At 43.2% G+C, this 23,560-nt stretch overlaps 1 protein-coding gene across 3 annotated transcripts in view; it reads right to left on the bottom strand.

Annotated features, from left to right (window-relative positions):
* The window catches only part of LOC115145796 (uncharacterized), a 43,314-nt gene extending 20,015 nt beyond the window's left edge, over positions 1–23,299 (bottom strand). For 2 of the 3 annotated variants that reach the window (XR_003866052.2, XM_029687329.2), the window contains exons 1-3: positions 22,587–23,216; positions 6,260–6,341; positions 5,565–6,073 (exon numbers count right to left, since the gene is read on the bottom strand). Coding sequence is in view for 2 of the 3 variants with exons in the window: in XM_029687329.2 (XP_029543189.1) it covers positions 5,565–6,073; positions 6,260–6,341; positions 22,587–22,655 (660 nt within the window). In the remaining variant the exon portion in view is untranslated. The other variant, XM_029687330.2, reaches the window with a different exon arrangement.
* Between the last annotated feature and the right edge of the window lie 261 nt (positions 23,300–23,560).

Raw genomic sequence — 23,560 nt, 5'->3', positions numbered from 1 at the left:
ACGTATCAGGGAGCCTTCCACAAGCTTCCCACAATAAGTTGGGTGAATTTTGGCCCATTCCTCCTGACAGAACTGGTGTAACTGAGTCAGGTTTGAAGGCCTCCTTGCTCGCACACACTTTTTCAGTTCTGCCCACAAATGTTCTATAGGATTGAGGTCAGGGCTTTGTGATGGCCACTCCAATACCTTGACTTTGTTGTCCTTAATCCATTTTGCCATAAATTTGGAAGTATGCTTGGGGTCATTATCTATTTGGAAGACCCATTTGCGACCAAGCGTTAACTTCCTGACTGATGTCTTGAGATGTTGCTTCAATATATCTACATAATTTTCCTTCATGATGCCATCTATTTTGTGAAGTGCATCAGTCCCTCCTGCAGCAATGCACCCCCACAACATGATGCTGCCACCCCCGTGCTTCACGGTTGGGATGGTGTTCTTTGGCTTGCAAGCCTCCTCCTTATTCCTCCAAACATAACGACGGTCATTACAGCCAAACAGTTCTATTTTTGTTTCATCAGACCAGAGGACATTTCTACCAAAAGTACAATCTTTGTCCCCATGTGCAGTTGCAGACCGTAGTCTGGCTTTTTTAAGGCGGTTTTGGAGCAGTGGCTACTTCCTTTCAGATTATGTCGATATAGAACTTGTTTCACTGTGGGTATGGATACTCTTGTACCTGTTTCCTCCAGCATCTTCACAAGATCCTTTGCTGTTGTTCTGGGATTGATTTGCACTTTTTGCACCAAAGAACGTTCATCTCTAGGAGACAGAACGCGTCTCCTTCCTGAGCGGTATGACTGCTGCGTGGTCCCATGGTGTTTATAGTTGCGTACTATTGTTTGTACTGATGAACGTGGTACCTTCAGGCATTTGGAAATTATTCCCAAGGATGAATCAGACTTGTGGAGGTTTTCTGAGGTCTTGGCTGATTTCCTTCGATTTTCCCATAATGTCAAGCAAAGAGGCATTGAGTTTGAAGGTAGGCCTTGAAATACATCCACAGGTACACCTTCAATTGACTCAAATGATGTCAATTAGCCTAACAGAAGCTTCTAAAGCCATGACATAATTTTCTGGAATTTTTAAAGCTGTGTAAAGGCACAGTCAACTTAGTGTATGTAAACTTCTGACCCACTGGAATTGTGATACAGTGAAATAATCAATAATTGTGCAATAATTGTCTGTAGACAATTGTTGGAAAAATGACTTGTGACATGCACAAAGTAGATGTCCTAACCAACTTGCCAAAACTATAGTTTGTTAACAAGAAATTTGTGGAGTGGTTGGAAAAACTAGTTTTAATGACTCCAAACTAAGTGTATGTAAACTTCCGACTTCAACTGTGTGTGTGTATATATATATATATATATATATATATATATATATATACACACACACACACACACACATATATATTTAAATACACAGTGGGGCAAAAAAGTATTTAGTCAGCCACCAATAGTGCAAGTTCTCCCACTTAAAATGATGAGAGAGGCCTGTAATTTTCATCATAGGTACACTTCAACTATGACAGACAAAATGAGAAAAAAAAAACATAAAATCACATTGTAGGATTTTTAATGAATTTATTTGCAAATTATGGTGGAAAATAAGTATTTGGTCAATAACAAACAAGCAGGATTTCTGGCTCTCACAGGCCTGTAACAACTTATTTAAGAGGCTCCTCTGTCCTCCACTTATTGCCTGTATTAATGGCACCTGTTTGAACTTGTTATCAGTATAAAAGACACCTGTCCACAACCTCAAACAGTCACACTCCAAACTCCACTATGGCCAAGAACAAAGAGCTGTCAAAGGACACCAGAAACAAAATTGTAGACCTGCACCAGGCTGGGAAGACTGAATCTGCAATAGGTAAGCAGCCTGGTTTGAAGAAATCAACTGTGGGAGCAATTATTAGGAAATGGAAGACATACAAGACCACTGATAATCTCCCTCGATCTGGGGCTCCACGCAATATCTCACCCCGTGTGGTCAAAATGATCACAAGAACGGTAAGCAAAAATCCCAGAACCACACGGGGGGACCTAGTGAATGACCTGCAAAGAGCTGGGACCAAAGTAACAAAGCCTACCATCAGTAACACACTACGCCGCCAGGACTCAAATCCTGCAGTGCCAGACGTGTCCCCCTGCTTAAGCCAGTACATGTCCAGGCCCGTCTGAAGTTTGCTAGAGAGCATTTGGATGATCCAGAAGAAGATCGGGAGAATGTCATATGGTCAGATGAAACCAAAATATAACTTTTTGGTAAAAGCTCAACTCGTCGTGTTTGGAGGACAAAGAATGCTGAGTTGCATCCAAAGAACACCATACCTACTGTGAAGCATGGGGGTGGAAACATCATGCTTTGGGGCTGTTTTTCTGCAAAGGGACCAGGACGACTGATCCGTGTAAAGGAAAGAATTGAATGGGGCCATGTATCGTGAGATTGAGTGAAAACCTCCATCAGCAAGGGCATTGAAGATGAAACGTGGCTGGGACTTTCAGCATGACAATAATCCCAAACACACTGCCCGGGCAACGAAGGAGTGGCTTCGTAAGAAGTATTTCAAGGTCCTGGAGTGGCCTAGCCAGTCTCCAGATCTCAACCCCATAGAAAATCTTTGGAGGGAGTTGAAAGTCTGTGTTGCCCAGAAACAGCCCCAAAAGATCACTGCCCTAGATGAGATCTGCATGGAGGAATGTGTGAAAACCTTGTGAAGACCTACAGAAAACATTTGACCTCTCTCATTGCCAACAAAGGGCAAATAACAAAGTATTGAGATAAACTTTTGTTATTGACCAAATAGTTATTTTCCACCATAATTTGCAAATAAATTCATTAAAAATCCTACAATGTGATTTCTGGATTTTCTTTCTCATTTTGTCTGTTATAGTTGAAGTGTACCTATGATGGAAATTGCAGGCCTCTCTCATCTTTTTAAGTGGAAGAACTTGCACAATTGGTGGCTGACTAAATACTTTTTTGCCCCACTGTATATATATACACTGCTCAAAAAAATAAAGGTAACACTTAAACAACCATGTAACTCCAAGTCAATCTCACTTCTGTGAAATCAAACTGTCCACTTAGGAAGCAACACTGATTGACAATAAATTTCACATGCTGTTGTGCAAATGGAATAGACAACAGGTGGAAATTATAGGCAATTAGCAAGACACCCCCAATAAAGGAGTGGTTCTGCAGGTGGTGACGAGAACACTTCTCAGTTCCTATGCTTCCTGGCTGATGTTTTGGTCACTTTTGAATGCTGGCAGTGCTTTCACTCTAGTGGTAGCATGAGACGGAGTCTACAACCCACACCAGTGGCTCAGGAAGTGCAGCTCATCCAGGATGGAACATCAATGCGAGCTGTGGCAAGAAGGTTTGCTGTGTCTATCAGCGTAGTGTCCAGAGCATGGAGGCGCTACAAGGGGACAGGCCAGTACATCAGGAGACGTGGAAGAGGCCGTAGGAGGGCAACAACCCAGCAGCAGGACCGCTACCTCCGCCTTTGTGCAAGGAGGAGCAGGAGGAGCACTGCCAGAGCCCTGCAAAATGACCTCCAGCAGGCCACAAATGTGCATGTGTCTGCTCAAATGGTCAGAAACAGACTCCATGAGAGTGGTATGAGGGCACAACGTCCACAGGTGGGGGTTGTGCTTACAGCCCAACACCGTGCAGGACGTTTGGCATTTGCCAGAGAACACCAAGATTGGCAAATTCGCCACAGGCGCCCTGTACTCTTCACAGATGAAAGCAGGTTCACGTGACAGACGTGACAGAGTCTGGAGACACTGTGCAGAACGTTCTGCTGCCTGCAACATCCTCCAGCATGACCGGTTTGGCGGTGGGTCAGTCATGGTGTGGGGTGGCATTTCTTTGGGGGGCCGCACAGCCCTCCATGTGCTCGCCAGAGGTAGCCTGACTGCCATTAGGTACCGAGATGAGATCCTCAGACCCCTTGTGAGACCATATGCTGGTGCGGTTGGCCCTGGGTTCCTCCTAATGCAAGACAACACTAGACCTCATGTGGCTGGAGTGTGTCAGCAGTTCCTGCAAGAGGAAGGCATTGATGCTATGGACTGGCCCGCCTGTTCCCCAGACCTGAATCCAATTGAGCACATCTGGGACATCATGTCTCGCTCCATCCACCAACGCCACGTTGCACAACAGACTGTCCAGGAGTTGGCGGATGCTTTAGTCCAGGTCTGGGAGGAGATCCCTCAGGAGACCATCCGCCACCTCATCAGGAGCATGCCCAGGCGTTGTAGGGAGGTCATACAGGCACGTGGAGGCCACACACACTACTGAGCCTCATTTTGACTTGTTTTAAGGACATTACATCAAAGTTGGATCAGCTTGTAGTGTGGTTTTCCACTTTAATTTTGAGTGTGACTCCAAATCCAGACCTCCATGGGTTGATAAATTTGATTTTCATTGATCATTTTTGCGTGATTGTGTTTGTCAGCACATTCAACTATGTAAAGAAAAAAGTATTTAATAAGAATATTTCATTCATTCAGATCTAGGATGTGTTATTTTAGTGTTCCCTTTATTTTTTTGAGTATATATATATACACACACACATATACATACATATATCACTTTTTACCCCTTTTCTCCCCAATTGGTAGTTATAGTGTTCTAAGGGAGTTACAGTGATGGGACAAGAGCCATGCGTCCTCTGGAAAACGACCTGCCAAGCCGCACTGCTTCTTGACACACTGCTCACTTAACCCGGATGCCAGCCAGAGGAAACACTGTAAACCTGGCGACTGTGTCAGTATGCATGCGCCCGGCCCGCCACAGAAGTCGCTAGAGCGCGATGGGACAAGGACATCCCGGCAGGCCAAACCCTCCCCTGACCCGGATGACGCTGGGCCAATTGTGCGCTGCCTCGTTTTTATTTTATTTAACCTTTATTTAACCAGGTAAGTCAGTTTAGAACAAACCCTTATTTACAATGATGGCCTAAGAACAGTGCATTGTTCAGGGGCAGAACGACAGAATTTTACCTTGTCAGCTCGGGGATTCGATCGAGTAACCTTTCGGCTCTAATCACTAGGCTACCCCTGGCGCCCCTCATGGGTCTCCCAGTCGCGGGGGCAGCTGCGATACACTGCAATGCAGACCGCTGCGCCACCCGGGAGGCCTTGGTTCTACTCTTTTTAGTAATTGTCTGGTGTTTTGTGGTGGAAAACTGAACATAACACATTAACCCTGTTACCCATAAATATATAGGCCACAAATGTTCTTAAAAAGTTCAAACATTGTTGTGAAGACTGCATTCAATCTCCCTTCCCTGTTTTCTATACAACATGCCAATTTAAGATGAAATCAACTCTTTCACTTTTATATAAAAACAATTCTTAATTTAAATTACACTAGCCAAAAGGCACTATGCATAGCATGACCCAGCTATGTGATTCTATGATTGCCAAATACTTATGTGAGATTATATCCAAACCACAGAATACTAGGCTGATTGGAGAATGAACAACGCAATACAAACGGTTGCTATTTAAGAATTGTGGACACTGCATAGAAACACTAACCTGTTGCATTTTCTCCAGGTCCAGACTCGGCCTCCCACCATCTCCCCCGTAGCTGTGCCTGTGCTTCGTATAGGGAACCGCTGACTGGTCAAAGTGGGTCAAGATAATGGGCCTGGCAGCAGGCTGCACCACCTGGAACTGGAGCCGAATGGGGGGCGGGGGCTTGAGGCTGCGAGGCGGGCTGGAGCTAAAGAGCACTGGGCTTGGGGAGGCCCCCAGGCAAGTCCCAGGCTCCAAGGCCGCCACCACCGGACCACAGCCGAACAGGTCCCGCACCTCCTCGTCGCTGGAGGCACTGCTGTGGTGCTCGACGTGGTGATGGTGCAGCATCCACTTCTTGCCATCTCCAACGCCACAGCTGATTCGCTCCAGCTCTTCTTCGGAAGAGTGGTGGTCCAGAGTTGGGTCTAGAAGGAGGCGTAGGCGACAGAGGCATGCCGGGGAGAGGGGACCCTGGTTGTGCTGTTGGCTGGTGGCCAGAGGGGTGAGGCCGCCGTTCCGCCGCCTCTCTGAGGGGGGCAACCAAGAGTATAGGTCAAAGTTGAAGAGGCAGAGATAGCAACAAGCTTATTGTCTTCTTCTATACTGTGTTACCTAGAAGTTGCTTAATCTGTTAAATGACCATCTTGTACACATCCATGTAACAATGAAGACCATAGACGACTTGGGTTGGTTTGAGCGAGCGGCCCACATACCTCTGTCAATCTGTGCAAGCTCCTGGTTCTCCCCCTCGGAATCGTCGCTCTCTGCTCCCTCCCCACTGCAATGGTAGGAAATCTAGAAGGAAAGGGTTAAAGGTTAACAATGACATCAGGCAACATATGGCTCTCAACCAGTTAAATGAATTAGCATCAGTACAAGCCACTCTTTGGGGCTTTAAGCAACATGGTGGCCCACTAACCCAAAAGCTCAATCAACATGATTTATCCAAAGAAATTGTGCAATGTAAAAAAGGTCTAAATTAGCACAACTCTGTTTCACATGTAGCGTGCATATCATGCGAACACCTAAACTTGGTCAAATGGCCTATTCTTCCTGAAAATGGCCTTATACTCGAGTTGGAATTTGGAAGATGGATGAAGTTACAAAAAGCTTAAATCTAGGCCAAGTCTGCTCTCTACAAGACAGCCTCTTCAGTTCAATGTAAACCCTTGGCAGCTCTTGATGCTGCCATGTCCATGTCCCAGACTGTCCCTTTAAAAAAATGAGATTTCAGTCTTGTGGTTCGATGTGGCAGTTAGGGGATGTTAGTCCCCTCATGGGGGACAAAACCAGTATCTCTTCCTCAAACTGTCAGATTGAATCTAAGATAAATCAAGAAATCTGTCATTAATTGTAATTAACGTTTTTGCAGAGGTTTTAGTATAGAGCAATTTTACATCTAGCTAAGGTATTTGTATTTTTTTTACTTGAGAAATATTGCACCAATGTGTCGTCTTATGTTAACAAAGTCAGATCTGATGGGCAGGTCTGTCTCACTGTCTGTGTTCTGCGGTAAGATTGGATAGAGCGCAATCCCAGCAGCTGTTTAACCCGTGTTAGTGGGCAAATGAGCATTGTCAAAATCAAAACAACCCTCAAGTAAGTCATGAACTCACAAAAGTCAGTTTTGAATGAGACTGACTTTATGAACAAAATTATCCTATTTACATTTTGACACTATATATAAATGTTTTGACTAATATCGATGCCACATGTTTTTTTATCAGATAGGTATTTTATTGCCTTCACTTGTGCTTTAAGAGCATTCTCCTTTTGAGGAGTCTACGACAACAAAAAGAGAGAAACCCAACAGACGGCAGCACTAAGAGTTAAGTAACGCACCACACTGAGTGAGGCCAGGCCGAGCAGCTGCCATCTGTGCTCACATGCACACACAGACTCAACACCTCCCCTTCCTACTGAAGCACTTCAAACAGTGAAAAGGAGAGAAAGAGAATCAGTGCTCCTCGAGCAAGCCGCATACACTATTTGTGATAAACCCGCACCCTCCAAGTACCTTTACAATCAACGGTAAAGACCTGCAAGTCTGCGAATCAGTCAAACTTCTTAGTCATTGTACAAAATAATCTGCAGTGGGACGAATACGTAACAATCATGGTTAGAAAGAGAAACAAGAAAGGTTCAATGTGCCAAAGGCTGACCTGGTAGCTATATACACAGGCTACATTCACCCCTGCCTGGAATACGCAGCACCAGCTTCGCATTGCTTCTTAACTCAAGCCCTCTCTGATCAACTGGAGCGTATCCAGAAGTATGCTTGCAGAATCATCCTCAGCACAGCATATCCTGAATAGATGGATGCTCTGACTTCATTATCACGACCCTCACTTCATGAGAGAAGAGAGAAACTGTGCCTTTCAGGGACTGGTTACCCACTGCCTGTCAAGGACACGTGTCAGGAAGGTCCACCCAAAGTGCCCTCTTCTCTATCCAACAGGCCAAGACAGATATATAAAAGTTGTCCATAACCTACGCAAACTAAATCAACAACTCAGAGTCTCCTAAATGTATATTGAAAAAATAAATAAACGGAACATGTAAAGTTGGTCTCGTGTTTCATGAGCTGAAATAAAAGATCACAGAAATGTTCCGTACACAAAAAGCTCATCTCCCATATTTTGTGCACAAATTTGTTTACATCCCTGTTAGTGAGCATTTCTCCTTCGCCAAGATAATCCATCCACTTGACAGGTGTGCATAGCAAGAAGCTGATTAAACAGCATGATCATTACACAGGTGAACCTTCTGCTGTGGACAATAAAAGGCCACTCGAAAATGTGCAGTTTTGGCACACAACCCAATGCCACAGATGTCTCAAGTTTTAAGGCAGCGTGCAATTAGCATGCTGACTGCAGGAATGTCCACCAGAGGTGTTGCCAGATCATTTAATGTTCATTTCTATACAATAAGCCAATGTCATTTTAGAGAATTTGGCAGTACATCCTAACGGCCTCCCAACCGCAGACCACGTGTAACCACACCAGCCCAGGACCTACAAATATGGTATCTTCACCTGGTGATCGTCTGAGACCAGCCACCCAGAAAAGCTGATGAAACGGAGTACTTTTGTCTGTAATGAATCCCCTTTGTGGGGAAAAATTAATTGGCTGGGCATTGCTTCCAAATGGGTGGGCCTGGCTCCCAAGTGGGTGGGCCTATGGCTGTCCCCCTGTACAGTCATGTAAAATCCACAAATGAATTCATTTCAATTTACTGAGTTCCTTATATGAACTGTAACTCAGTAAAGTAGTTGAAATTGTTGCATTTTGCATTTATATTTTTGTTCAGTTTAGTCATGAATTGTTTTTTGTATGTACTGTAATATCCATGCATTTCAGTGACTGCCATATGTATATCTGTAAAACTTGAACATTACTTCTACTTCTACATACAACAGGTGTGCATTCAAAGGTTTACTGCCATCACACGGTCACACCTGCCATCTCCATGTCATCACCCACTAGCACAGCATGGGACTGGGGTGTGTGTGTGTCGCTGTGGGGCCCAACACATTCACAGGGCTGGAGGGAGCTTGCATTTCCTGACAGTGATATGAACCTTTCAAAAAATTCAGAATAGGTTAAAAAAAATACATGTTTCCCCCTTACCACTGATACGGGATCAGGTAATCTGATCGAAGATCAGTTTTTAAGGGCAACTTCTACCTCAAGCAAGGGGTTAAGGGCTCAAATCCAGGTTAGATGTCAAGGGTGTGCCCCATCTTGGAGCAACAGGATGAGTCAACATAACAGTGACGTTGCATGTTGACTTAACTATTTGGCGGTATTTCAGGGAACCTGGTATTAACTGTTTATAAGGACACCAGGTGACTAAGAGGGAACACACTCATACACACAAAGGTAAAAAAACAAACAAACATTCATACACACGATAAACACACATTCACATGCACATGCACACACACACACATTAACGTTGCACTTAACTTCTTTGGGACTGGGGGGCAGTATTGAGTAGCTTGGATAAAAAAGTGCCCAGAGTAAACTGCCTGCTACTCAGGCCCAAAAGCTAAAATATGCATATAATTAGAGATTTGGACAGAAAACACTGAAGTTTCTAAAACTGTTTGAATTATGTCTGTGAGTATAACAGAACTCATATGGCAGGCAAAAACCTGAGACAAAATCCAACCAGGAAGTGGGAAATCTGAGTTTTGTAGTTTTTCCAAGTCACTGCCTATCGAATATACAGTGTCTAAGGGGTCATATTGCACTTCCTAAGGCTTCCACTAGATGTCAACGGACGCTAGAGTCCCACATATCCCAGAGGAGTTAAAGGACATACATGCACGCACAGTAAAGCCAAAGTTATTCAGTGTGTGTACGACTGGGGTAAGGAACTAGGCTATTTATCACACCAAATATCCTTACATTTTCTGCTACATTCCTTCTTCGCAGTCCCAGTTAGTCTCCTTATCTATGTTACATACATTCACCCCACATTGGAAAAACAGGGGACATTTGTTTTATCTGAGGAACTCAAACAAGGTTCAAATAATTGGACCATGAAAAATGCAAATGTCTATGGGGTTTTCATGACTAATGTACTTGGGATCCATGATACTTGTGATGAGCCTGTAGACTTGTATCAAAGGGTACTCTTGAAAAGGACATCAATGTTATGCACAGTGAAGTGTGTATGAAAATAGATTATTTTTGCAAATGCACGGTAAACATAAAATATGATATAGGTCATGCATGTATGTATTCAAAAGTTGAGGGAACTGTGTGTCTGGGTGTTTCTGATGAGATTCTGCACAAGAGAGAAACTAACTCTTGAGATGTGCATATGCTGTGCAATGGAGCTGAACTGATTTTCTTACTGTTTAAGCAGGGGACCATTAGGCTATTAGATACAGCAACACCTTGCCTTATGTGGCACACAGCACACTTTGCCTTCAAATCTAGGGCTGCACATTTTGGGGAATATTCAAAAGGTGGAAACTTTCCATGGGAATTAACGAAAATATGCAAATGAATGTTAATACCATTTAAATGTAGATGTTTTTTGCCATATCATGTGGAGACAGAAACATATACCTTTTACCTTATCATAAGTAGACATAATTGCAAATGATTAAATACGTCCAATAGAAATTTTTAAAAACAACTTAGTTACGAATTGAACTTTAATTAAATGAGTTGACTCTTCACATGGGATGATTTCACTGAACAACAAAAGAGAATATCGAATGATCCCCAAATGTTCCATCGCATCTCCCAAAAACGTTTTCAACATACATTTGAAAAATGATCGTTTCTATACTAAAGCTTTGGTTGTCTTCCTCTCAGGCTTCCATGTCTTCTCCCTGGACATCAATGTCCATCTCTTGAACATCAGACTGAGGCCTCTTCTTCACTGTCACTTTCCAACCCTGTTGAGGATTACTCGATAGCCACCAAATTTTCAACCTGGTCAGCCTGTTGCATGCTTTGGTGTGTGTGTTCCCAAATAAGGACCAGTTGTGCTCTGAGGTGGATGATGTTGTTGGGATTTGGAGGATGGAGGCAACATGGGAAAGAGCCTCAGATCCATAAAGTCCCTTCCACCAGGTGGCTGAAGAGATATGTTAGCACAACTGCCATATTGCATCTCCATCCCAAAGCCCTTGCTTGGAAGTACACTTCACCAGACTGCCAAGAACCCATCCCTCATCCAGGCCAAGGTGGCGAGACACGGTAGTGATGACACCATAGGCCTTGTTGATCTCTGCACCAGACGGGATGCTCTTGCCAGAATACTTGGGGTCCAACATGTACGCTGTGGCATGTATGGGCTTCATGCTTTTTGATGCATTTCAGAACTGCAGTTTCCTCTGCTTGAAGCAACAGTGAAGTGGGCATGGCAGTACGGATTTCTCCTCTTACATCTGCAAGCAGAGTCAGAACATCAGACAGGATGGCACTGTCTCCCTCAATCTATTCAATGGCAACTGCTATACAGTGGTCCCTCCGTTAAAAGTTGCAGCTGTCCTTGTAAATAACAATTTGTTCTTAACTGATTCCATATATGTTATTTCATAGTTGTGATGTCTTCGCTATTATTCTACAATGTAGAAAATAGTAAAAGTATAGAAAAACCGTGGAATGAGTAGGTGTGTCCAAACTTTTGACTGGTACTTGCTTAATTAGATTAACATTATGGCGTTTCTATTCCAAGAAAAATGAAAAACCTTCTGGGTGTCTGTTAGGATGGAACATAAAATATGGTGCTGTACAAAGTGACGGTCAGGAGTATAGTACTGGGCTGTTTAGCTAAAGAATCCCTGTGTCGTGCAGGCATGCGGGAGACCGGGGTTCAATTCCCCGATGGGGAGGAAGGAGTCGGCTGTCCTTGTAAATAAGAATTTGATCTTAACTGACTTGCCTAGTTAAATAAAAGTTACACTAAGAGCATAACATTTCTACACCCCAATTTCCCAATTCTAGTCTAACCAATACCCAAACGGAGATTCGGTGAAAATAAAAATCCCACTGATTTATCAAGACCAGTCCCCATGCTTGTCTCAGAGCAGCGTGAAACGGTGGAAAAACGTTGTAGGCTATCGCTTCAAACTTCAATATGCTCTTTAAATAAAGACCTACACCACTTTTAACAGCACATTACTCAACGCTAGTGAGACTCATGTCGCCCTACAGTATATCAAAAAATATGACGTGACTCTCCTCCAATAATTACATAGAGGATATTTCTGTAATTCATTGATATTTATTCCCATTGTAATTCATTATGGATCCATAACTAAATAAACAAACATCGGCATTTTGAAAGAGTATTTTATCATTATTTTATCAACGAAAGCATAAAGACTCCATTATTAGTTACATCGTTTTAGTTTGAATGTGCAGACTGGCACTAAGAACAGAACAGCGGGAATGTTTCCCTTGCCAGCGCCATTATTAGTGCAATGCCCCTTAAAGTGTTGCCAGTTTGGCGGGGTAGGGGAGTCTACCTCCCCATTCCCCTTCTTCCTCCCTTCCCCATGGGCTCGGTCGGTCTTCTGTGCGCGGCTCTGCGGTTCATCCCGTGCCCCCTGCCCTCGTGCCTTAACCTGTTGCTTCTACCCGGGACGCTTGCGTCCCAACTAGAGCTCTGGAAATGCAAATGCGCTACGCTAAATGCTAATAGTATTAGTTAAAACTCAAAAGTTCATTAAAATACACATGCAGGGTATCGAATTAAAGCTACACTCGTTGTGAATCCAGGCAACAAGTCCGATTTTTAAAATGCTTTTCGGCGAAAGCATGAGAAGCTATTATCTGATAGCATGCAACACCCCAAAAGACCCACAGGGGACGTAAACAAAACAATTAGCACCGGCGTTACACAAACCGCACAATAAAATAGAAAACATTCATTACCTTTCACCATCTTCTTTGTTGGCACTCCTAGATGTCCCATAAACACTATTTGGGTCTTTATTTCGAGTAAATCGGTCCATATAAAGCCTAGATATCGTTATATGTAGACTGTGTGATCTTTAAAAAAAACATCATTTCAAAACGTAACGTCATTTTTTAAAATTCAAAAAGTCGATTTATAAACTTTCACAAAACACTTCGAAAATACGTTTGTAATGCAACTTTAGGTATTAGTAAACGTTAATAAGCGATAAAATTCATCAGGAGGCGATGTAAAGATCATTAGCTGTCCGTCTGGAAAAATGTCCGGCTAGAAACTCAACGAAAATATCCGGTCCTAGACCGGATTAGATACGGTGTCCTGTATGTGTTTGACCAAGAAAAAACTCGAAGGGAAATGACAACACTCTAGACACCCTGTGGAAGCTGTAGGTACTGCAACCTCAGTCAATTAATTGTGGTTCACGTTTATCAATGGGTTCAAGTAGCGCATGGATATATTTTCCCCATTTTCAGTGATCAGTTTTTCCTGTGCTTTTCGATGTAAATGCCGTTCTGGTAAAGCCACAGCAGTGATTTAACCAGTTTTTTAAACGTCTGAGTGTTTTCTATCCACACAGACTAAGCAAATGCATATACTATATTCCTGGCATGAGTAGCAGGGCGCTGAAATGTTGCGCGATTTTTAACAGAATGTTCAAAAAAGTAGAGGGTCGACTGAAGAGGTTAACCCTCGCGCGCTTTCAGTGGATACAGCTGGAGAACTGCAAGGCAATCCCATTGTGCGCCACTCGGGAGCCATGAACAATATATATTGTCCTGCTAATAACAGATCTGTGAGAATTTCCAAAAGGATTTGATCTAATTCTAAATTAATAACAGCTTTGTTTAAAAAAATAACATTTAGGAGATGATTTTGTTTCCAAATAATGTAAAATGTGCGAGAAAAAAGGCCATTCTTGAACATGGGGTGAGACCTTGTTACTAATTTGTAAATAAAGCCACTGCTATGCAGCGTCTTAGACCGTTGTGCCTCTCAGGCACTGTAAAACAAGAGCGATCGGGAGTTGCCTACAGTAAGACCAAAATAATCCTAACAAAATAAAATAATTTAAAAAACAGTGTAAAAGTTTAAGTAAGTAATACTGAAGTTGTGCACAATTATCAGTTTCTATTTAGGTTTATGTCGCCCATTCATTGTCAGTTAGGACACACAGTAGAACCCAAAAGCACTGACGTATGCTAACTCCCCCTTGCGCTGGTCTGGTGGAATGAAGTGGTGATACAGGGTACCATACTAAACCACAAATTACCTCTAAGTCTCACAGGGTAAGCTCTCAATTTTTAAAAGGAGGAACCACTATGTTTCAGGAGTTTCAGGCTGCTTACCAATCTCTCCCAAAATACATCCAGGAGGATCCTCTTGATGGGGCTGTCCATATCGGCAGACTGTGATATCGCCATTTCTTGGAGACTCCTTCCCCTCCAGGAGACATGTCAAACATTGATGACAACACCAACCCAACGGGTGTTGCTGGGTAGCTTCAATGTGGTGCTCTTATTCTTCTAATTTTGCTTGGTGAGGTAGATTGTTACTATTACTTGATGACTTACTTGATGACATATCAAACCATTTCCTTGGCTCTCTTGTAGTGTAACCATTGCTTTCAATGCCATGATGTCCTTGAGGAACAGATTCAATGTATGAGCAGCACAGCCAATGAGTGTAATGTGAGGGTTGGACTCCACTTTAGACCAAGCAGCCTTCATATTCGCAGCATTGTCTGTCACCAATGCAAATATCTTCTGTGGTCCAAGGTCATTGATGACTGCCTTCAGCTAATCTGCAATGTAAAGACTGGTGTGTATTGTCCCTTGTGTCTGTGCTCCTGTAGAATACTGGTTGAGGGGTGGAGATTACGTAGTTAATTATCTCTTGCCCACGAATATTTGACCACTCATCAGAGATTATTGCAATACAGTCTGCTTTCTCTATGATTTGCTTGGCCTTCACTTGAACTCTGTTGAAATCTGCATCCAGCAAATGAGTAGATAAAGCATGTCTGGTTGAAGGGGTGTAAACTGGACGAAGAACATTCAGAAATCTCTTCCAATACACATTGGCTGTGAGCATCAGAGGTGAACCAGTTGCATACATAGCTCGAGCAAGACATTCATCAAAATTTCTGATACCATGAGCTGTTGCTATCGTTAAGGTGTCAGATTTATCATTTTCACCTTGAATAGAACTAGAGGGACTTTGTCAGAGGTTGCTTGTTGTGAGCGCTGAGGGAACTTTTTGCACTTGGCCAGATGATTCTGCATCTTTGTGTAGTAGTGTGGGCTCAATAGCATCTCATTAGCGTGCCAGATCTTGAGAAATCAGCTGTACGTGTGATGGACTGTGCATGCAGATGGTCGCAATTCCATTGAATTGGGGATAGTTTAACCAAAATATGCCACAAGACCTAGAATTGCCTTGTGTATCCCACAAATAGGTTCAAATAGGTTCTAAACTAACTTTTTTGATGAATTTAAGCAAATTCAATTAAAAAAATATATTTCCCATGGAAGGTTTCCAACCCTTTGCAACCCTAGTAGTGAACATTAATCATTAAATGCCTATAAACTAGTAATGCCTTTATGTAATTTGAAATGGCTCCTGCTTGCTTGTTGAGCATTAGAAATGCATGCACCAAAAATCCTGATTTCTGAGGACCACCCTTACTAGTGATGCACCAATTTCCTTTCACATGCAAATTCAGAACACACAACATTCTATAATAGAACTGTGTTATTTGACATGAATATTTTTTGACACGCAAAGACACAAAACGGCATTCCATAGTATGTCGTGTTGATCCGGCGCCGACAGAGATGGCCGCCTCGCTTCGCGTTCCTAGGAAACTATGCAGTTTTTTGTTTTTTTACGTGTTATTTCTTACATTAGTACCCCAGGTCATCTTAGGTTTCATTACATACAGTCGAGAAGAACTACTGAATATAAGATCAGCGTCAACTCACCATCAGTACGACCAAGAATATGATTTTCGCGACGCGGATCCTGTGTTCTGCCTTTCAACCAGGACAACGGAATGGATCCCATGCGGCGACCCAAAAAAACGACTCCGTAAAAGAGGGAAACGAGGCGGTCTTCTGGTCAGACTCCGGAGACGGGCACATCGTGCATCACTCCCTAGCATTCTTCTCGCCAATGTCCAGTCTCTTGACAACAAGGTTCAAAAATCCGAGCAAGGGTAGCATTCCAGAGGGACATCAGAGACTGTAACGTTCTTTGCTTCACGGAAACATGGCTCACTGGAGAGACGCTATCGGAGGCGGTGCAGCCAGCAGGTTTCTCCACGCATCGCGCCGACAGAAACAAACATCTTTCTGGTAAGAAGAGGGGCGGGGCGTATGCCTTATGGCTAACGAGGCATGGTGTGATGAAAGAAACATACAGGAACTCAAATCATTCTGTTCACCTGATTTAGAATTCCTCACAATCAAATGTTGACCGCATTATCTACCAAGATAATTCTCTTCGATTATAATCACAGCCGTATATATTCCCCCTCAAGCGGACACATCGATGGCTCTGAACAAACTTTATTTGACTCTTTGCAAACTGGAATCCATTTATCCGGAGGCTGCATTCATTGTAGCTGGGGATTTTAACAAGGCTAATCTGAAAACAAGACTCCCTAAATTTTATCAGCATATCGATTGCACAACCAGGGGTGGAAAAACCTTGGATCATTGTTACTCTAACTTCCGCGACGCATATAAGGCCCTGCCCCGCCCTCCTTTCGGAAAAGCTGACCACCACTCCATTTTGTTGATCCCTGCCTACAGACAGAAACTAAAACAAGACGCTGAGGTCTGTCCAACGCTGGTCCGACCAAGCTGACTCCACACTCCAAGACTGCTTCCATCACGTGGACTGGGATATGTTTTGTATTGCGTCAGATAACAACATTGATGAATACGCTGATTCGGTGTGCGAGTTCATTAGAACGTGCGTTGAAGATGTCATTCCCATAGCAACGATTAAAACATTCCCTAAACAGAAACCGTGGATTGATGGCAGCATTCGCATGAAACTGAAAGCGCGAACCACTGCTTTTAATCAGGGCAAGGTGACTGGTAACATGACCGAATACAAACAGTGCAGCTATTCCCTCCGCAAGGCTATCAAACAAGCTAAGCGTCAGTATAGAGACAAAGTAGAATCTCAATTCAACGGCTCAGACACAAGAGGTATGTGGCAGGGTCTACAGTCAATCACGGGCTACAAGAAGAAAACCAGCCCAGTCACAGACCAGGATGTCTTGCTCCCAGGCAGACTAAATAACTTTTTTGCCCGCTTTGAGGACAATACAGTGCCACTGACACGGCCTGCAACGAAAACATGCGGACTCTCCTTTGCTGCAGCCGAGGTGAGTAAGACATTTAAACGTGTTAACCCTCGCAAGGCTGCAGGCCCAGACGGCATGCCCAGCCGCGCCCTCAGAGCATGCGCAGACCAGCTGGCTGGTGTGTTTACGGACATATTCAATCAATCCCTATACCAGTCTGCTGTTCCCACATGCTTCAAGAGGGCCACCATTGTTCCTGTTCCCAAGAAAGCCAAGGTAACTGAGCTAAACGACTACCGCCTCGTAGCACTCACTTCCGTCATCATGAAGTGCTTTGAGAGACTAGTCAAGGACCATATCACCTCCACCCTACCTGACACCCTAGACCCACTCCAATTTGCTTACCGCCCAAATAGGTCCATAGACGATGCAATCTCAACCACACTGCACACTGCCCTAACCCATCTGGACAAGAGGAATACCTATGTGAGAATGCTGTTCATCGACTACAGCTCGGCATTCAACACCATAGTACCCTGCAAGCTCGTCATCAAGCTCGAGACCCTGGGTCTCGACCCCGCCCTGTGCAACTGGGTACTGGACTTCCTGACGGGCCGCCCCCAGGTGGTGAGGGTAGGCAACAACATCTCCACCCCGCTGATCCTCAACACTGGGGCCCCACAAGGGTGCGTTCTGAGCCCTCTCCTGTACTCCCTGTTCACCCACGACTGCGTGGCCACGCACGCCTCCAACTCAATCATCAAGATTGAGGACGACACAACAGTGGTAGGCTTGATTACCAACAACGACGAGACGGCCTACAGGGAGGAGGTGAGGGCCCTCGGAGTGTGGTGTCACACTCAACGTCAACAAAACTAAGGAGATGATTGTGGACTTCAGGAAACAGCAGAGGGAACACCCCCCTATCCACATCGATGGAACAGTAGTGGAGAGGGTAGTAAGTTTTAAGTTCCTCGGCATACACATCACAGACAAACTGAATTGGTCCACCCACACAGACAGCATCGTGAAGAAGCAGCGCCTCTTCAACCTCAGGAGGCTGAAGAAATTTGGCTTGTCACCAAAAGCACTCACAAACTTCTACAGATGCACAATCGAGAGCATCCTGGCGGACTGTATCACCGCCTGGTACGGCAACTGCTCCGCCCACAACCGTAAGGCTCTCCAGAGGGTAGTGAGGTCTGCACAACGCATCACCGGGGGCAAACTACCTGCCCTCCAGGACACCTACACCACCCGATGTTACAGGAAGGCCATAAAGATCATCAAGGACAACAACCACCCGAGCCACTGCCTGTTCACCCCGCTATCATCCAGAAGGCGAGGTCAGTACAGGTGCATCAAAGCTGGGACCGAGAGACTGAAAAACAGCTTCTATCTCAAGGCCATCAGACTGTTAAACAGCCACCACTAACATTGAGTGGCTGCTGCCAACACACTGACTCAACTCCAGCCACTTTAATAATGGGAATTGATGGGAAATTATGTAAAATATATCACTAGCCACTTTAAACAATGCTACCTAATATAATGTTTACATACCCTACATTATTCATCTCATATGTATACGTATATACTGTACTCTATATCATCTACTGCATCTTTATGTAATACATGTATCACTAGCCACTTTAACTATGCCACTTTGTTTACATACTCATCTCATATGTATATACTGTATTCGATACCATCTACTGTATCTTGCCAATGCCGCTCTGTACCATCACTCATTCATATATCTTTATGTACATATTCTTTATCCCTCTACACTTGTGTGTATAAGACAGTAGTTTTGGAATTGTTAGTTAGATTACTTGTTGGTTATTACTGCATTGTCGGAACTAGAAGCACAAGCATTTCACTACACTCGCATTAACATCTGCTAACCATGTGTATGTGACAAATAAAATTTGATTTGATTTGAATATTTGCATACATGTTTGTCCTGAAAATCCATTGTTTCAACAATATTTTATATGCATGTTTATAACATGTTATTTTATGTACAACATCTAACAAAGAATACAAATTCATTGAATTTCACTGAATAAATTGTATTTCCTTTCATTCAAATTGCAATTCTGTATCCTGTTACCAACTTCAATTCAAATTGCCTCATATTCAAATTCTGGAATCTCAATTCAATTTTGAATTGATCCGAAACCTGGTTGCTATACAATGGTGGAGGTTGAGGCGAGTGACCCATTCACAATATAAAGTCCCTCCACACCCTACATTAAACAGTCTCTCCAGGATTCCAAGATAGCATACATAGTACAACGCAAAAATCAACCAATCCATGCATATTGCGCGAGAGCTCACAATTGACCCATCACTGCACTTTACTGCATTAAAAGGGTCCAAAACAAATGTGGTTTCGCAATTTCGACCACTTACCTCAAACTGCCCAATCAAACCATACGTCAAACTTTCTTCCCCCGTCTGCGTGTTAAAATGTCAGTCATCAACCATCAGTTTATGACAGACAGAACAATGAACAGGAATCTCATTTACCAACAAAAATCACAGCTAAAGACCGTGCAAACTATTTCCAAATATTTGACATGAAAGTGGGGGAAAATTGTAATGCACTCCATGCAACGTTGTGCTGGAACACAAGGTCACTTCGAAACAGCAAAGCATGTGAAAAGAATGTCCAAACAGTCATCACAGCAGCGGCAGATCACCATGACCAAAGCAACAGCAGGGAAATCTGTGGTAGTGATGTGCAGTTCGCGAATGATTCGTTATTTTTGAAATACTTTTTAGTGACTCGAGAATCATCATTCTTTTATTATTTGACTGCTGGCCGCCAATGAATCGCAAATAATGATTGATTCACGAGCCTCTGGCTCAGCGTACGCAGACCAACAACTGTGCCCGCTATAAAATAGATCATTCTGCAGGTACCATAGAGACGTATTCGACTTAAAATCCTACTAGGACTGAGCACATGTGAAATTAACATGGTCCCAAAAAATGGCTGCCGTGTAACGTTGAATTGGTTGCCACTGAAGGTTGAAGAAAAGCAAGTGTAAAGGTGGGTGACTTCAATCACCAATCACCATCATTACATTACATTATTAAAAGTGATGATGCAGCCCCCTGCCAACAAACGGTTAGTGTTTTTATTGAAGACTGGTGACACCAGCTTTGTATATTGCGGCAAAGTCCTTAGGGCTCCAGCTAAGATAACCTCTAGTCTAGGGAAACACCGCTAGAGCTCTTGGACTCTGAGGAGACAGTCTGCAGAGTTGAACAGCTGTTGGATGGGCAAATCATACATGTAGTTTAAGCAGGCCAGGTGCATGTGTGTGTGTTAAAGCATTCTGGGCAGTTTAGGGTGGAAACACTGCTGGGCATACACACACACACACACACACACACACACACACGTTACTAACACAGATTCCCCTTTCAGAGGAGAACCAGATGTGCAATACATTGAAGTAGGGCGATGGTGTGTGTAATACTGATGTTATACTGAAATGTCAAATGTGTGTTAATGTTTATACATATATATGTAAGCTATTTTGGTAGCATTGCCTTTAAATTGTTTAACTTGGGTCAAAAGTCTTGGGTAGCCTTCCACAAGCTTCCCACAATAAGTTGGGTGAAATTTGGCCTATTCCTCCTGACAGAGCTGGTGCAACTGAGTCAGGTTTGTAGGCCTCCTTGCTCACACATGCTTTTTCAGTTCTGCCCACAAATGTTCTATGGGATTGAGGTCAGGGCTTTGTGATGGCCACTCCAATACCTTGACTTGTTGTCCATAAGCCATTTTACCACAACTTCAACAGTATGCTTGGGGTCATTGTCCATTTGGAAGTCCCATTTGCAACCAAGCTTTAACTTCCTGACTAATGTCTTGAGATGTTGCTTCAATATACCCGCATCATTTTCTTTCCTAATGAAGCCATCTATTTTGTGAAGTGCACCAGTCCCTCCTGCAGCAAAGCACCCCCATGCTTTACGGTTGGGATGGTGTTCTGCGGCTTTCAAGCATCCCCCTTTTCCTCCAAACATAACGATGGTCATTATGGCCAAACAGTTCTATTTTTGTTTCATCAGACTAGAGGACATTTCTCCAAAAAGTATGACCTTTGTCCCCATGTGCAGTTGCAAACCATAGTCTGGCTTTTTTGGAGCAGTGGCTTCTTCCTTGCTGAGTGGCCTTTCAGGTTATGTCGATACAGGACTAGTTTTACTGTGAATATAGATATTTTTGTAGCCGTTTCCTCCCGCATCTTCACAAGGTCCTTTGATGTTGTTCTGGGATTGATTTGCACTTTTCACACCAATGTACGTTCATCTCCAGGAGACAAAACGCGCCTCCTTCCTGAGCGGTATGACGGCTGCGTGGTCCCATGGTGTTTATACTTGTGCACTATTGTTTGTACAGATGAACGTGGTACCTTCAGGCGTTTGGAGGTCTTGGCTGATTTCTTTTGATTTTCCCATGATGTCAAGCAAAGAGGCACTGGGCTTGAAGGTAGGCTTTGAAATACATCCATAGGTACACCTCCAATTGACTCATAATGTAAATTAGCCTATCAGAAGCTTCTAAAGCAATGACATAATTTTCTGGAATTTTCAAAGCTGTTTAAAGGCACAGTCAACTTCGTGTAATGTAAACTTCTGACCCAGTGGAATTGTGATACAGTGAATTATAAGTGAAATAATCTGTTTGTAAACAATTGTTGGAAAAATTACTTGTCATGCACAAAGTAGATGTCCTAACCGACTTGCCAAAACTATAGTTTGTTAACAAGACATTTGTGGAGTGGTTGAAAAACGAGTTTTAATGACTCCAAACAAAGTGTATGTAAACTTCCGACTGATTTGAAGTAGGAGCAAAAATACTGTACTGCCCACATAATGTGTGTGTGTGTGTGTGGTTGCAGTAGTCTTTCGAAGTAACCAGGTCATTCACCTAAAACCACAGGCCCTAGCAAAAACACTCTGCATAATGCAATACTAATTAATATAGACGGGTCAAAAATGTTGCTGCAATCAAAAATATAACAAAATGTTGCTGCAATCAATTGGCTACCAACCCACAACCGGTGGTTGTTGTATTCTTTATTTTAGTTCAATGATACTATTATAATAGCACTTAACAATGTTAAAATGTATATTTTGGATGTGGGATGGGATGTTACTGTGGGGGCAGGGTAAATTCAACAGGGGGACGATGTTACTGTAGGGGGAGGGAGGGAGGGGGAAATTCGACAATACTGTGAACATATTATGCTTACCTTGAACTGAAAGGGATGTATCTCGTTGAGTGAGTGTCTCCTTAGCTTCTTGGTTAGAGTCTTCAACATCCTGAAATTTTACGAATATGGTTTCCCAAACTATTTTTGTTGCTAAATGTACACTGGTGTGAAGCCATGCGACAACTACAGTGCATTCATTGCGAATGTACAGCAGTTTACACATCGGTCGCACACATTTACACATGAACGCACACACCACACACACAAAGGTGGCACGCTCAACTTCTGTTGAAGAGAAGAATCAGCCCCGATATCAGGTTGAAGATAAACTCTGTGCAGGTCAAAATCTTGACATGATAGCGACCAAATCCGTTATTTGTGACAGGCTGGATTAGGACGAATTTGAACTAAAACCGAATTCTTGTGCGTTTATTTAGCTTGGTAGCGACGTAGCCAGTCCTGGTAGCTGGTTTCCCAGGTCCCAAATGAATACATCATAGTCGTTTCGACTTTCTCCTCTGCTTTGCAAAAATAATTGTGGGAACAGCGCGCAAACTATGTAGGTTACTTTTACTGAACTTGCTCACATTTAGACACGCACACAGCACTCATTCTCACAGACATACACACAGCCGAATGTAGGCTACATGGCACGCTAGTTTACAACAGACATACTACTTCTCTCCGTTATGGATCCGTCTTTTTCATTGGCTTCTCCACCGAATGATGTCGTTTTTTTCTGTCGAGGGAGGGGTGACTGTCTATTTCTTAAAGCCATATCTTGTTTTCATGGAACGATACGCCTTATGTTTATATACTGCCTAAGTCTGTAATGTATTTCAGCCCATTTTCATCTATTGGAGGAACAAGAGGGTTACATAGATTTGGGAACTGTCATTAGGATGATGTGTGTCAAGTTTTGAATTTGAACTATAAAATAGCCTACTTCTTTTAAATATAAAATAATATAATGTATTAGAATAGAATTAAAAAATAATGCAATTCAAATAGAA

Source organism: Oncorhynchus nerka, linkage group LG18 (genome assembly GCF_034236695.1).
Source record: "Oncorhynchus nerka isolate Pitt River linkage group LG18, Oner_Uvic_2.0, whole genome shotgun sequence".
In the NCBI taxonomy this organism is placed as follows: Eukaryota; Metazoa; Chordata; class Actinopteri; order Salmoniformes; family Salmonidae; genus Oncorhynchus; species Oncorhynchus nerka.
This window is presented reverse-complemented; position numbering and strand designations above follow the sequence as displayed.